Source organism: Babylonia areolata, chromosome 21 (genome assembly GCF_041734735.1).
Source record: "Babylonia areolata isolate BAREFJ2019XMU chromosome 21, ASM4173473v1, whole genome shotgun sequence".
Taxonomy (NCBI): Eukaryota; Metazoa; Mollusca; class Gastropoda; order Neogastropoda; family Buccinidae; genus Babylonia; species Babylonia areolata.
Genome location: NC_134896.1, coordinates 40999640 through 41014658, shown reverse-complemented (window position 1 = coordinate 41014658; position 15019 = coordinate 40999640). Strand labels below are relative to the sequence as shown.

Here is a 15019-nt window from a genome sequence, read left to right as displayed (position 1 = left end):
TTCCTATTGCAATAGAGAAATCATTGGTTATGCAGCTCTCACTTTGCTGTTGGCCCAATCTGTGATATAAGCCGAGTGTTGGAGGTGTAGGCCTAATACAGGGATGGGTTAATCAGCGTCATGTGATGTTTTTGCAAACACTTCTTTTTTTGGAAAGGGATGGGTTAATGCTATGTGAGTGATGCCAACTGTGTTATTTTGAAAGGATGAGTTAATGTCGTGTGAGTTAGGTCAACTTTTGTTTCTTTGAAACGGATGATTTAATCAATGTCATGTGAGTTGTCATCTTTTATATTTCTAATACTGAGATATGTACTGTATAATAAACATCTTAAGTAAGAAATAAAACAGGATTTGTCATCCTGCTACCAACTGAACTACACACCACAAGGAACAATCATTTTGCTAATATCAAAATCAATTATAATACATTTTAAAAACAAATCAGTGGATGTGACCTAGTCAACAAATAACAGGTGATTGATAACACTAATACTGTCAGGATATATGAAAAACATCCACTCACACACATACAATATATATCAAAAAAAAATTTTTTTTCTTCTCTTAATGACTTCAGTGCAGACGGGGTGGAAACAGTACAGTTGCATGGTCTGCATCTGTCATGTCAAGTCCTAAAACTAACTGAACAGAATTTGTGTTTGAGTGTGCATGTATGCATGCATTTGTGAAATTCAGGCAGCCAGACGTATTCCTGTGATCACCTTCACGCCAAGAGAGGTGATGCCTTTTTCATCTCTCATGTCATAGTTAGGAATTAACCACTGCCACAAAGTGTCAGCTGGTAATCTTTCAGTACCGTAAACAATGACAATCATTTTGGTTGATGATACAAATGGGCCAGAATATGTAAATACAGTGTCATATTGTGTCACCACATAGTGTCACCACTGTCAACCTGTTATTATTCTTGCACTTACAGATAAAATGATTATTAAAACCAATACATTTTTTCAACTTAGATATTCTGAATGTTTGTAACAAGCCAGTCAGTATGTCTCTGCCATCTTTGTTTTGCCCTCAACTCCATTGCTTGCAGAGTTTTTCAGGAACTGATCAAAAACATGCAGCATCTGATGCTGATTCCTGAAACTTCTATCCAAGATTTAGGCCTTTCACTGAGTACTGTCTTCACAGAAGTGATGGCTTGATAGTTTATTACCTTCCATCCTGCTGTGGAGTTTCTACCACTCACAGTCGCTGACCCCCCATCCCATCCCCCCTCCCCCCCGCAAAAAAAATGCCAGAGATAAAATCTATTTCAGATGTACACGCGCAAGGATGGACAGACACACAGACAACTGACGCTGGGTTAATACACAGGCTTTAACTTTGTGCACAAGTCAACAGACAACTGACACTGGGTTAATACACAGGCTTTAACTTTGTGCACAAGTCAAACACCCATATAAATTGGTCACTGTCATCATACCTTTTGGAATGCACCTTATATAAATTTGTACGATCTGAAAACTACACATCAATCTGATTAAAATTTTAAACAGTGAGCACACACACATACTGTTTTCTATGAAAGTACACACACACACACACACTCACACATTGATCATTAAAGTAGCCAGAGGCGATATGACATTGGACAGATTGTTGCAATTCTTGGTCTTGAGCACTGAAGGTAATTTGTGTCAACAGTAACAGATGCACACGGTTACGATCCACTTGCACTTTCATTCAGAAAACACTTAACATCAGCTGGAAGATCCCGTGATAACTCGTTGGCCACTTTTTCAAGGCTTCAAACTGTCATGCCACTGGTATTAGGACGCAGACTATGCCGTGAGTGAATGAAACAAAGTCAAGAAGTTGGGAGGTCCTGTTCCAAGCTCACAGAACATGGCTTTGGCTTCACAAGTAGTAGAGGCAGTCTGTTCCTTTTTTCTTTTCTTTTCTTTTGGTTATTAAAATTTGCCATGCATTTCACTGGTGAACCAGACACCAACCCCCTCAAACACACACACTCACAACACCGAGCCTTCAGTATTATAAAACTTCCCCTCAAGGGTGAAAGCCTACTGGTCGAAATGCACTTATCACTGTCACCACTGTCAACCTGTTAACATCACTGTCACCACTGTCAACCTGTTCACATCACTGTCACCACAGTCAGCCTGTTTATATCACTGTCACCACTGTCAACCTGTTCACATCACTGTCAACCTGTTTCTATCACTGTCACCACTGTCAACCTGTTTCTATCACTGTCACCACTGTCAACCTGTTAACATCACTGTCACCACTGTCAACCTGTTAACATCACTGTCACCACTGTCAACCTGTTCACATCACTGTCACCACAGTCAACCTGTTCACATCACTGTCAACCTGTTTCTGTCACTGTCACCACTGTCAACCTGTTCACATCACTGTCACCACTGTCAACCTGTTCACATCAGGGTCACCACTGTCAACCTGTTCACATCAGGGTCACCACTGTCAACCTGTTCACATCACGGTCACCACTGTCAACCTGTTTCTATCACTGTCACCACTGTCAACCTGTTCACATCACTGTCAACCTGTTCACATCACGGTCACCACTGTCAACCTGTTTCTATCACTGTCACCACTGTCAACCTGTTCACATCACTGTCAACCTGTTCACATCACGGTCACCACTGTCAACCTGTTTCTATCACTGTCACCACTGTCAACCTGTTCACATCACGGTCACCACTGTCAACCTGTTCACATCACTGTCACCACTGTCAACCTGTTTCTATCACTGTCACCACTGTCAACCTGTTCACATCACTGTCTTCACTGTCAACCTGTTCACATCACTGTCACCACTGTCAACCTGTTCACATCACTGTCACCACTGTCAACCTGTTCACATCACTGTCACCACAGTCAACCTGTTTCTATCACTGTCACCACTGTCAACCTGTTCACATCACTGTCACCACTGTCAACCTGTTTCTATCACTGTCACCACAGTCAACCTGTTCACATCACTGTCACCACTGTCAACCTGTTCACATCACTGTCACCACTTTCAACCTGTTCACATCACTGTCACCACTGTCAACCTGTTCACATCACTGTCACCACTTTCAGCCTGTTCACATCACTGTCACCACTGTCAACATATTTCTATCATGGTCACCACTGTCAAACTGTTTTGCTCCCACACATTCATCTCATCAACAGCATTTCATTCGGGCACTTCCAGCATTTCCCCAATTTGATAATCATTTGAAAGAAAAAACAACTATTCATCCTGAAAACTTTCAGCTGAAAAAGAGGTAGGTGGGAAAATGTATGAGTAACATTTCAAAAAGGCAGTTACTGTGCTAAAAGAGTGTTTAAAAGGGTTTTCTTTTTCTTTTTTTTTCTTTTCTTTTTTTTTTTTTTTTGAGAACTGATGAACTTTTCAACAAGGCATTAATGTGTTACTGTGTACATTTTATTTTTTTATATTTTTTATTTAAATACAGATGTTAGCACGTGTACATGATAAATGGAAATCTACTGATCCGTTTTTCCCCAGCTGACTTCCCACAGATCAGAGTAAGTAAAGAATCTTTAAAACCAGTGTCAAACATAAAAAAAAAAAGAAAAAAAAGTTCATCACGTTATCGTATCAACAACAGTATTGGTAAAATAAGTAAGAATCTGAACAAGTTCTTACTGCACGGTTCATAGCAGAGAAAAACAGTCGTGCTGAATAATTTTCTTTCACCACTTTCTTCCCCCACTATAAGAACCGGCCTGAGACAGCACAACACAGGCAGCAGTGGAGAGGATCCAGACGTGTTCCCTGTCTCACCCCCCCAAAGCTGCCAGCTCTCGCCACGATCCAACACGCAAAACCCCTCACGCCTCGAAGCGCCCTCCTGTGCCCACAGTCCCACATCCCTCGACAGCATCATACTCATCTGTCCACTGCCCAGGTCAGCAGCAGTACATGTTTCACAACTGCATGAATGCAGTGTCAGCGTGAAGTTTATAGCACCATAAAGAAAAGGAATCAACATTAATTCTTATTTGTTTGTTTGTTTGTTGTCATGGATACCCAATCTTCTGCCCTCAGCAGCATTCCCCTCATTCTGAATCTCGACCAACGTCTTACTGTAAAGTGCTTTGCAAAGTTTTAAAGCGTCATACCAATATGTGTATACACACAGACACGGCCCCCGCTCAGGCATGCTGGGAGAAAGTCCTGGCGCCGGTGGCAGCTGCTGCCACGGTCAAGGAGCTGTCTGATATCTGTGATCGGTGTGTGTAGGGGTCGGTGGGGGGGCAAGGTCAGGTCAGCAGTCGCAGCGTGTCCTCTTTGGTTCCGTACAGGAGCAGGTGCTGCTTCCTGTGACACAGCACACCGGTGAACAGTGCCCTCCCTATGTGATACGGATACTGTTATTGTTATACATTACTCTTATAGTGCACGTAACTGCATAGTGTTAATAAAAAAAAATATTTGTACACAGTGTGTAACTGCAGCGCACTAATAAATACAAAGAATACTTTCTTATATCTCTCATAACTACAGAGCACTGATGAAAAAGTGATAAGAAACCCCAGTGAGAGCTGGACAGTACAAGGTCTTCAGAGAAGAAGCCCCCCTTCAGGTCAAGTGTTTCAGCACTTAACTCCTTACACTCTAAGGCGGCCGGGCGCTATATTTGTGTACACAAACTACGGAGCGTTAAAAGTAATATTTTTATATAGCACATAACTACAGAGCATTGAGAAAATATTCTTGTATAGTGTGTAATTACAGAGCACAAATAAACATTTTTTATGCAGTGTGTGACTACAGGCCACTTACACAGAATATCGCTTTACATAAACACATAACTACAAAGCACTAATAAAGAATATTTCTATATAGCATGTAAGTAGATATTTATATGGCGTGTTACCATACAGCACTAAAAAAAAAGAACATGCTTGGTGTAACTACAGAGCGTTAATAAAGAATACTTTTATACAGCATGTAACTCCAGAGCACTAATAAAGTACATTTTTATATGGCGTGTAACCATACAGCACCAAAAAAAAGAATATTTCTGATGTAACTACAAAGCATTAATAGATAATATATTCATACAGAGTGTGGCAACAGAGCATTGATAAAGAGTATTTTTATACAGCATATATAACTACAATGCACAAATGATGAATATTTTCACACAGCATGAAAGAACAGAGCTCTATGTGCTTTTAACGACACTCGGAAGATTAAAAGATACATGCATAAAAACTGACATAAAAATAGGACAATGCTCGATATACTTAAAACAGTGGCACCACACAAAAAATCCCATCAACAGGTGGAGTTTGTATTATACTCCATGTTTGGTGATACATATACTTACCATGTCAAACTGATGCAAACTAGGCCTATCGGTTTGCTCTGCTTGGCCAAATTTCGCGCGGCTAACAGTGAAAAGACGCCCCTTCTTGCCCAGTCCGCTCTTAGCCAATAAAACGCCTCTAAAAGCTATAAGTGCTGAATCATTCCTTTGGCCAAGGCTCTCCACGTCATCTTGTCAGGTTTTCGCTCTGTCTCGTCTTACGCTTTTTTGGCTGTTAAGCGAGTTCATTTGGCCTTATTTTGCTGCATGTGGCTTGTCTGTATATTTTTCTTACATTCTGTGTACTCGTTTCGACTCGGCCCCCTCGATTCGTTTGTTTTTTTTCTACCTCTAAGTCGATCCTGTCTTTCCTTTCTCTGTTGGGGATCGAATTTTTGCAAATACCTTGGCGTACACACACACACACACACACACACACACACACACTCTCAGTCTGCAGACAAACTTGTCTGCAAAAACTTGTGCACACACTCCCACATCCATGATCTTGTACATGATAATATATTTACACATATGTGTATAAAGGTTTGCAGATTGAGAACAAATATCGACAATGACACAGTTTTAGCAACAGAACAAATGGAACAAGAGAGGCAAGGCCTTCAAGACTCACTTGTGATACACTGAAAAAAAAAATCCAAGCTTTTATGTATTGTGTATAATTTCAAAATGTAATGATTAAGATGAGAAAGATCAGTTTAAAGCGAATTAAGTCCCCTAGCATTAATCACAGAGTCATTTCCCTTTTTTACTATCTGCACCAAAACGTTTGCAAAATAAATAAAACTTCCATGCTTAGCAAAAGAAGTTTCTGTTTGAACAAAAAATGATAATAATGACTGCTCTTGTTGTTGGGTCAGAATATCAGATCAAAGTGCCAAGTTTAGAGAATACAAAAAATATAAATATAACAGTAAATGCAGTTTGCATATAATTTGGCTTCTTTTTTTATTTTTTTGTGCCCATCCCAGAGGTGCAATATTGTTTTAAACAAGATGACTGGAAAGAACTGAATTTTTCCTATTTTTATGCCTAATTTGGTGTCAACTGACAAAGTATTTGCAGAGAAAATGTCAATGTTAAAGTTTACCACAGACACACACACACACACACACACACAGAGACAACCAAACACCGGGTTAAAACATAGACTCACTTTGTTTACACAAGTGAGTCAAAAATCACCTTTCTGCACCCACCTACCCCCATCCCCTGGCACTCTCTCCCCTCAATGTGTCCCATCTCATGGTGATTTCATAAAACGTTCAAAATAAAATCTAAAAGTCACCACCTGCAAATCGGTCCAATGCATCAATTCTTGATTTCAGGAATGTAAAGAATACTCATCAAATATATTAAACTTCCAACAAACTGTTAAGAAATCAAAGAATATTAGTTGAAAACCTATCTGTTTGTTTTTGTATTGTTTTAACATGCTGGAAAGGGACAGCACTGAAAAATCCCAGTTCTATAGTGTCTAACTGCTATCTTTATCTTGCTCTATCACAACGTGAGGAGGACATATCTGTCCAGTTAAGTAAAACACTTCTTAATCAATTACTGTCAAATATATCTTGTTTTTTTTCATCACTAAACCCCAAATTCAGACAAAGCAAACATATACGCACATGCAAGCTTGTGAATCATGCACACACACACGCACTAACACACACACACAAACTGTCTACAGGCACACCAACAAGGATGAAATACTTTTTCTCGAAGCGAATCTCTCGTATGTGGTCCATGACACTCTGTAAGTACTTGCGATGTCTTGAAAGCCTGCACAGAATGGAAAGACTCACCATGGAAAAGAATGGAAACTCACCATTTTTGTTGCCTCCCTTCTCTGTCCTCCACTCCCCCGACCCCTCTCATCCACCTCCCTTATTTCTGACTGATAAATGTGTTTCAAGGTGGCACAACGGTTAAGACAATGATCTGCCAAAACAGCATCCGTGAGGGTCTGGGCTCAAATCCTGCTCTCGCCCTTTCTCCCAAGTTTGACTGGGAAATCAAACTGAGCATCTCATAATTCAGATGACACAATCAACCGAGGTCCTGTGTGCAGCATGCACTTGGCGCACAGATAAAGAACCCATGGTGACAAAAGGGCTGTCCTCTGGCAAAATTCTGGAGACGAAATCCGCTCTGATAAGTACACAAATATATGCATGGACTCAAGGCCTAGCTTAGCGTGTTGGGTTATGCTGCTGGTCAGGCATCACCTGCCTAGCAGATGTAGCGTCGAGTAAATGGATTTGTCACAACGCAGTGACGCCTCCTTGAGAAACTGAAAGTGTGTTTCTTTTTCTTTTGAAAATTCAGAATGTATCCATTCCTTCACTGAAGAAATTCAGCCAACAGCCGTCATGAACAGCTGTGCAGGGTCCCCACATATGTCGCCACACAGAATTCCATTCGTTTTCCAGACCAGACTGAAAATGTTCCATACCAAGCACAATGCCAAACTCAATCAAAACTTAGCTGACTGCAGTTTCAGTTTCTTGAGGAGGCATCACTGCGTTCGGACAAATCCATATACGCTACACCACATCTGCTAGGCAAATGTCTGACCAGCAGCACAACCCCATGCACTTAGTCAGGCCTGGAGCGCATGTTTATGTATTTGTGTACCTATCAGAGTGGATTTTTTATTTATTTTTTTTTTTTAATACAGAATTTTGCCAGAAGACAACACTCTCGTTGCCATGGGTTCTTTTTCAGTACATCAAGTGTGCGCTGCACACGGGACCTCAGTTTATCGTCACATCCGAATGACTGGATGCCCAGTTCGTTGGGACTTCTGATCCAGTGATCAGAGTTCAAGGCCCCTTTCAGCGTGGTGTTGTGTCCTTGGGGAGCGGCGCTTTAATAATAATGATAGTATTTATATAGCGCTGAATCTTGTGCAGAGACAAATCTAAGCGCTTTCACACCAGTCACTCACACGCATGCATAACTCTAAAACTGAAGAAAACTCAAGACAAGGAAGAGGTAGGGGAGGGAGGCTATCTTGTGAAGAGGTGGGTTTTAAGGCCAGACATGAAAGAGCTGAGTGCGGAGACCTGACGAAGCGAAAGAGGAAGCTCATTCCAAATACAAGGTCCAGAGACAGAGAAAGAACGGCGTCCAACAGTGGAGTGTTTGAATCTGGGTATGTGTATGTGTAAACAGAGTGGATCTGAAGCCAATCGTAGAGAGCGAGATGGAGTGCTTTGCTCTGATTTTCCTCACTGGACCCAGGTGTGAAAGGGTTGGGGAAGGTAAGATTGGTGGTAGGAGAGGAACGAGTCCTCGCTTCCTACGCAAAGCCCTGGACACAGTGGACATGACTTTTTTGCCCCTATTGTCCCTAAAAGGCTATGGAACCTTTAATCCATCTCCCACCCAAAGCACTGGCTGGAAATTTTCTCTATCATAATATTCAATTAATAGAGTGCTCCTATATATAAGGTGTGCTTCCTGAATTTGAAAAAAAAAAAAAAATCATGAAAAAAGAACACACACAAAAAAAAACCCAGCAAAAGGTCAAGAAGTGATCCACACCTCTTCAAAAATTATAGTACCTTATTTTTAGGGAGCAAAGGATACTGTGCATGTTTTATGTCTACTCAACCATAAGCACTTACTTTTCGTTAATATCATTGACGCTTCTGCTGAAGTCTGTATCCTCTTTATTGAGCTGTGGACACACACACACACACACACACAAAGACATGTTTAAAGATGGAACTGAAGCTTCATTCAAAACTAAGGCAAGGGAAACCATGACAACCACCTATTCAAAAATGATGAAACAAAAAGAAAAGTAATGAAAGAAATGCTGCAGTAAAATTTTAAAGTATTCAAAACGTCAATAACGTAACAAAGGACAAGGATCAGACAAAACAAAGAAAATATTTTCACAGCAGATCATAATCATAACAAAATTTAATATGGCCCAGTTTATGACTAATCTCTCTCTCTCTCTCTCCTTTTTTATTATGTTTTTTTTTAATCTTGTCTTTAATCAATTCATGTGTACAAAATGAAAAGCAATCACATTCACTTGTCTTATGCTCATTATCTTTTTTTTTTTAAGAAAAGAAAAGATATATAATAAATCATCAATACATACAGGGTCCAATGGGGGAGTGGTGCAAGTACATAAATGTATGGAGAAAAGAAAAGTATAATTCAATAAAGTGTAAAAAAAAAAAAAAATCTTTCCACACACATACACACACAGACAGAGCACATCAATGCGTGTGCTCACCTGTAAAAATATAACCTTCACTGCACGGGACAACAAAACAAGACAAGCGGTCCCCTGTCAGTGGCCATGGCCATCAGTTCCGCCACCATTACACACACACACACACAACACAACACACACAACACAACACAACACACACACACACACAACACAACACAAACACAACACACACACACACACACACACACAGAGACACATACAACACAACACACACACACAACACAACACAACACCACACCACCGACACACACAACACACACACCACACACGACCACACGACACACACACAAAACACACACACAAGCACACACTACACACAGACACACAACACACACACACCACACACACACACACACACACACACACACACAGCACACACAACACACTAACACACACACAACACACACACACACACACACACACAACACACAGACACCACACCATGACACAGACACACACACACACACGTCCACCTGTACATACAAAACACACACAGTCCTCTGTTGTACACCTGTACACACACCACACAGTCCCTGTACACCATGTACACACACCACACCGCCCTTGTACACTGTACAAACCACACCGTCCTCTGTGTACACCTGTACACACACCACACGCCCTAGTGTAAAACAGTAAACAACCACACAGTCCCCTGTTGTACACGTACACACACACCCCTCTGATGAACCTGACTACCCAGCCTTTGTTGGCACCTATCACACACCACACCGTCCCTCTGTTGTACACCTGTACACACACCACACGAGCCTTGTTGTACACCTGTACACACACCACACAGTCCCTTTGTTGTACACCTGTACACACACCACACCGTCCCCCTGTTGTACACCTGTACACACACCACACCGTCCCTCTGTTGTACACCTGTACACACACCACACCGTCCCTCTGTTGTACACCTGTACACACACCACACCGTCCCTCTGTTGTACACCTGTACACACACCACACCGTCCCCCTGTTGTACACCTGTACACACACCACACCGTCCCTTTGTTGTACACCTGTACACACACCACACCGTCCCCTGTTGTACACCTGTACACACACCACACCGTCCCTCTGTTGTACACCTGTACACACACCACACAGTCCCTCTGTTGTACACCTGTACACACACCACACCGTCCCTCTGTTGTACACCTGTACACACACCACACAGTCCCTCTGTTGTACACCTGTACACACACCACACCGTCCCTCTGTTGTACACCTGTACACACACCACACCGTCCCTTTGTTGTACACCTGTACACACACCACACCGTCCCTCTGTTGTACACCTGTACACACACCACACCGTCCCTCTGTTGTACACCTGTACACACACCACACCGTCCCTCTGTTGTACACCTGTACACACACCACACAGTCCCTCTGTTGTACACCTGTACACACACCACACAGTCCCTCTGTTGTACACCTGTACACACACCACACCGTCCCTCTGTTGTACACCTGTACACACACCACACCGTCCCTCTGTTGTACACCTGTACACACACCACACCGTCCCTCTGTTGTACACCTGTACACACACCACACCGTCCCTCTGTTGTACACCTGTACACACACCACACCGTCCCTCTGTTGCATCTCTACGGCCTTTCTATGTCCATATACGCTACAGACTGACAATAGTTTACAGTTGGGCCAACAGCAAAGTGAGAGCTGTATGATCAATCGTTACTACATTGCAATGGGAAGTCATTTACAGCTCAGTCTTTGGTGAAGGACTGTGACTCTCAAACCAGAAGGCAAGACTGCACTGGCTTTTAGCGCTGCAGCCATGGGGGGGCTAGCTGGCCTTTGGGAACCATCCCAACACTGACCGTCCTAAAACCCTCTTGGCTGAGAGAGTAGAGATGTAACTTGGGCACTCTCCACTATGATCATCAATTCTAGTCCAGATAGTCAGGACAACAGTTACCTCCTCTGATGATGGTAGTCAGACACAACTGATTATCATACATACATATGCTACACTACATCAACTAACCAGATGTCCGACAGCAGTATAACCCAGTACACTAGTCAAGTCTTGAGTGCATGTATATTTGTTGCACCTATCAAAGCAGATTTCTCCGAGAAAATTTTGCCAGAACACAACACTTCTGCAGCTGTGCATTCTCTTTCAGTGCACAAAGTGCGTGATGCACATGAGACCAAGGTTTGCTGTCTCATCGAAATGACTAGACGCTCAGTTACATTTTCCAGTCAAACTCGGGAGAAATGGTGTGACCGGGAGTAGAACCAAGACCCTTACGGACACTGTACAGGTAGACGAGCATCTTAACCATTCTGCCACCTTCCTCCATGTCTCCTTCGTCCTTTCTAAAATCATGTTGCTCACCACCCTGCCGATTACAAAGGTGGCCATTTCAGGTCTGACCCGACGGCCGCAACAGAGTGGTTTAAGCGTTAGACTTTCCATCTGAGGGTCCCATGTTCAAACATCGGTAACGGCGTCTGGTGGGTAAAGGGTGGAGATTTTTCTGATCTCCCAGGTCAACATATGTGCAGACCTGCTAGTGCCTGAACCCCCTTCGTGTGTATATGCAAGCAGAAAATCAAATACGCAAGTTAAAGATCCTGTAATCCATGTCAGCGTTCAGTGGGTTATGGAAACAAGAAAATATCCAGCATGCACACCCTCGAAAATGGTGTATAACTGCCTACATGGCGGGGTAAAAATAATCATACAAGTAAGAGCCCACTTGTGTACATACGAGTGAACGTGGGAGTTACACCACGAACAATGATGAAAAAGAAGAAGGTCTGACCCTGCCTACCAAGATGACTACATGCACATATAATATGAAACAAATGAAATAAAGATAACTATATGTACAAATAACATGAACCAAAACAAAGAAAAAAGGACCACCCCAAAACAGACACAGCCTCACCCTGCCTACCAGGATAACAATGCACAAGTAGTAAGAACCAAAAGAAAGAAAGATAACTATATATGTACAAATAATTTGATCCAAAACAAAGAAAAGCAACCACCCCAAAACACACACACAGAGGACAAAACATCCCATTCACCCTGACGGAAAACGCAACATTAACTCCAAACAATCAGAGCGTCTCACCGAGAGTTCGATGCGTCGCCTGGCCTGACCCGACATTTTGGAGGCGTAGGAGAAGTTGAAAGAAGGGCCTGTGGAGGATTTGGACACGTTCTCCTGTTCGCCGGAGCGGGTAGTGTTGCTGCCGACACCACCACTGCTGCCACCACCCCCACCCCCACCACTGCCACCTATCTGAGAGCCGCTGCCGCTGATGTTGCTGGAACCGGTGTCCTGGGCATCCCTCTCCCTGGAGAGGTCAGTGAGAGATGGGTTTAATGAGTTACTGGTTGATGCCCAAAATGCTGAGATGTTTAGTGTTTGGTCTGGTCAGTAACAGGAGTTTAATGACTTATTGGCTGATGCCCTAAATGATGAGTTGTTTAAGGTTTGGGTTAGGTCAGTAATAGTTGGATTTAACGACTTGGGTTTGGTCAGTTAGAGTGGAATTCAATGACTTACTGGTCTTAAGTCTTGAGTTGTGCAGGGTAAGGGTTTGGCGTAAGAGTTAAGTTTAATGACTTACTGGCTGATGCCCTTAAGGTCTAACTTTCTAGGGTTTGGGTTTGGTCAGTAAGAGACGAGTTGAGTGACTTTGGTTGTTCCTCTCAAGGTTGAGTTGTTAGGGGTTAGGGGTTAGGGTTTGGTTAGTAAGAGTTGAGTTTAACGTCTAACTGGTTGATGCCCTTAATACTGAGTTGTTTAGGGTTTGGGTCTTGAATGGAAGTCAGTGTAATGTCCCCTCTCATAGTATGGAAGGTGTACACCCTCTCTCTACAAAAACAGCCAGGTATATTACACATGCATATGATGGGCAAAACAGATAAATGTTAACTCAAAGGACTGAAATATTGTGGGTCTTGGGCTTGAACCTAGTATCAACACCAGATGACATAATTAGGGTGGAGATTTTTTTCCCAATTTACCAAAGTCAACTCATGTACCCCATGAACAATGATGAGTAAAAAGAACAAAAGTACACAGCATACATTTTCACATATTTTCAGATATGCCAACCCCTGTCAAGTGTTTGCAGGAACAGTCAGGAAATTTGGTAGGAACATTTTGAATTTGGCAGGAACACTCGGACTCCGAGCCAAATCAGCAAACATACATTTTATCTACAAGGTATACAAACACTTGGGCCTACCTGCAACACGGTGTAACTCCTACGATTAAGCTGATTGGTCCACTCAATGCTTTTTCAATGTAAACACACATGTGATTAGCTGAGCATCATCACATGAGACCAAGGTTAGCAGTGACTGCCCTGGCCTCGTGATCGATAGGTCTAGAGCGTCTGGGTAATGATACGACAGGAAAGCATGTGACTCCGCTATCTAGTCGAAAATGAACTTGTCGGAACAATTCTGACTTTGGCGTAACATCGGAACAAACTGCGACTGAGCATAACAAAATACGGCAAAACCGTAACAGTTGGCATTTCTGCATTTCAAGCCCAGGAAATGCAACAAGAAACCAAGACACCTACATTCTGGTGGCCATCAGTTTCTGGATGGTGTCCACAAGGTCAGCCACGTTGACTCTCTTCTCTGTGCCCGACGTCCTGCTGTCCAGCACCTTCACCTGTCAACATGCAGGTGGACTCACTCAGTACTGCCAGTTAGCTCCCCTGACTTTCCCCACAGACGACCCATTTGTATGGGTAAGAAATAAAATCACCAAAAAAACCCCAACAAATGTCAGAATATATGAACTGAAAAACTTCCAAACTGTTTAGTAACATAACAAGTTAACTGATGTCAGAATATAAAACTTCCTCCCTTATGCTATCATACAGTGAGATGATGATAGTATCCATATTTTTTGTTTGAAATTTGCACACACTGATGACTTGTAAATGAAGCCAGGAAAGCACAAAGAGTTTGAAACTGACAGAATTCAGAACTAGGGCCGCTTCATCTAATCTGTTGTCTGCCATGTGACTAAGAAGAAACTGGGTCAGACACCATTGCTGACACGCACTGTTCACATGAACCAGTCACCTCTAAAATAATTCTCATGCTCACGAGTGCAGCAACGCACTCTGCATTTATTCGTCACAGTAGAGAGTGGAAAGTTCAGATAAGATATTCTTAGCTTATAACATCATTTGGCAAATCAGGTACCACTCCAAAAATTCAAAACTTTCTAAAGCCCCGATAGGGTGCCTTCATCTGAAACAGTTGTAATCAGTGGGGCCTTGATGGGGGCCCTTCATCTGAAACAGTTATAATCAGTGGGGCCTTGATGGGGCCCCTTCATCTGAAACAGTTGTATTCAGTGGGGCCTTGATGGGG

At 42.6% G+C, this 15019-nt stretch overlaps 1 protein-coding gene across 1 annotated transcript in view; it reads right to left on the bottom strand.

Annotated features, from left to right (window-relative positions):
* Positions 1 to 4290: 4290 nt before the first annotated feature.
* The window catches only part of LOC143296624 (eIF-2-alpha kinase GCN2-like), a 71587-nt gene continuing 60858 nt past the window's right edge, over positions 4291 to 15019 (bottom strand). Inside the window, exons 32-36 of the mRNA XM_076608653.1 lie at positions 14212 to 14306; positions 12744 to 12969; positions 10321 to 10404; positions 8996 to 9048; positions 4291 to 4348 (exon numbers count right to left, since the gene is read on the bottom strand). Of these exons, the coding sequence (XP_076464768.1) occupies positions 4291 to 4348; positions 8996 to 9048; positions 10321 to 10404; positions 12744 to 12969; positions 14212 to 14306 (516 nt within the window). The remainder of the gene's footprint in view (positions 4349 to 8995; positions 9049 to 10320; positions 10405 to 12743; positions 12970 to 14211; positions 14307 to 15019) is intronic.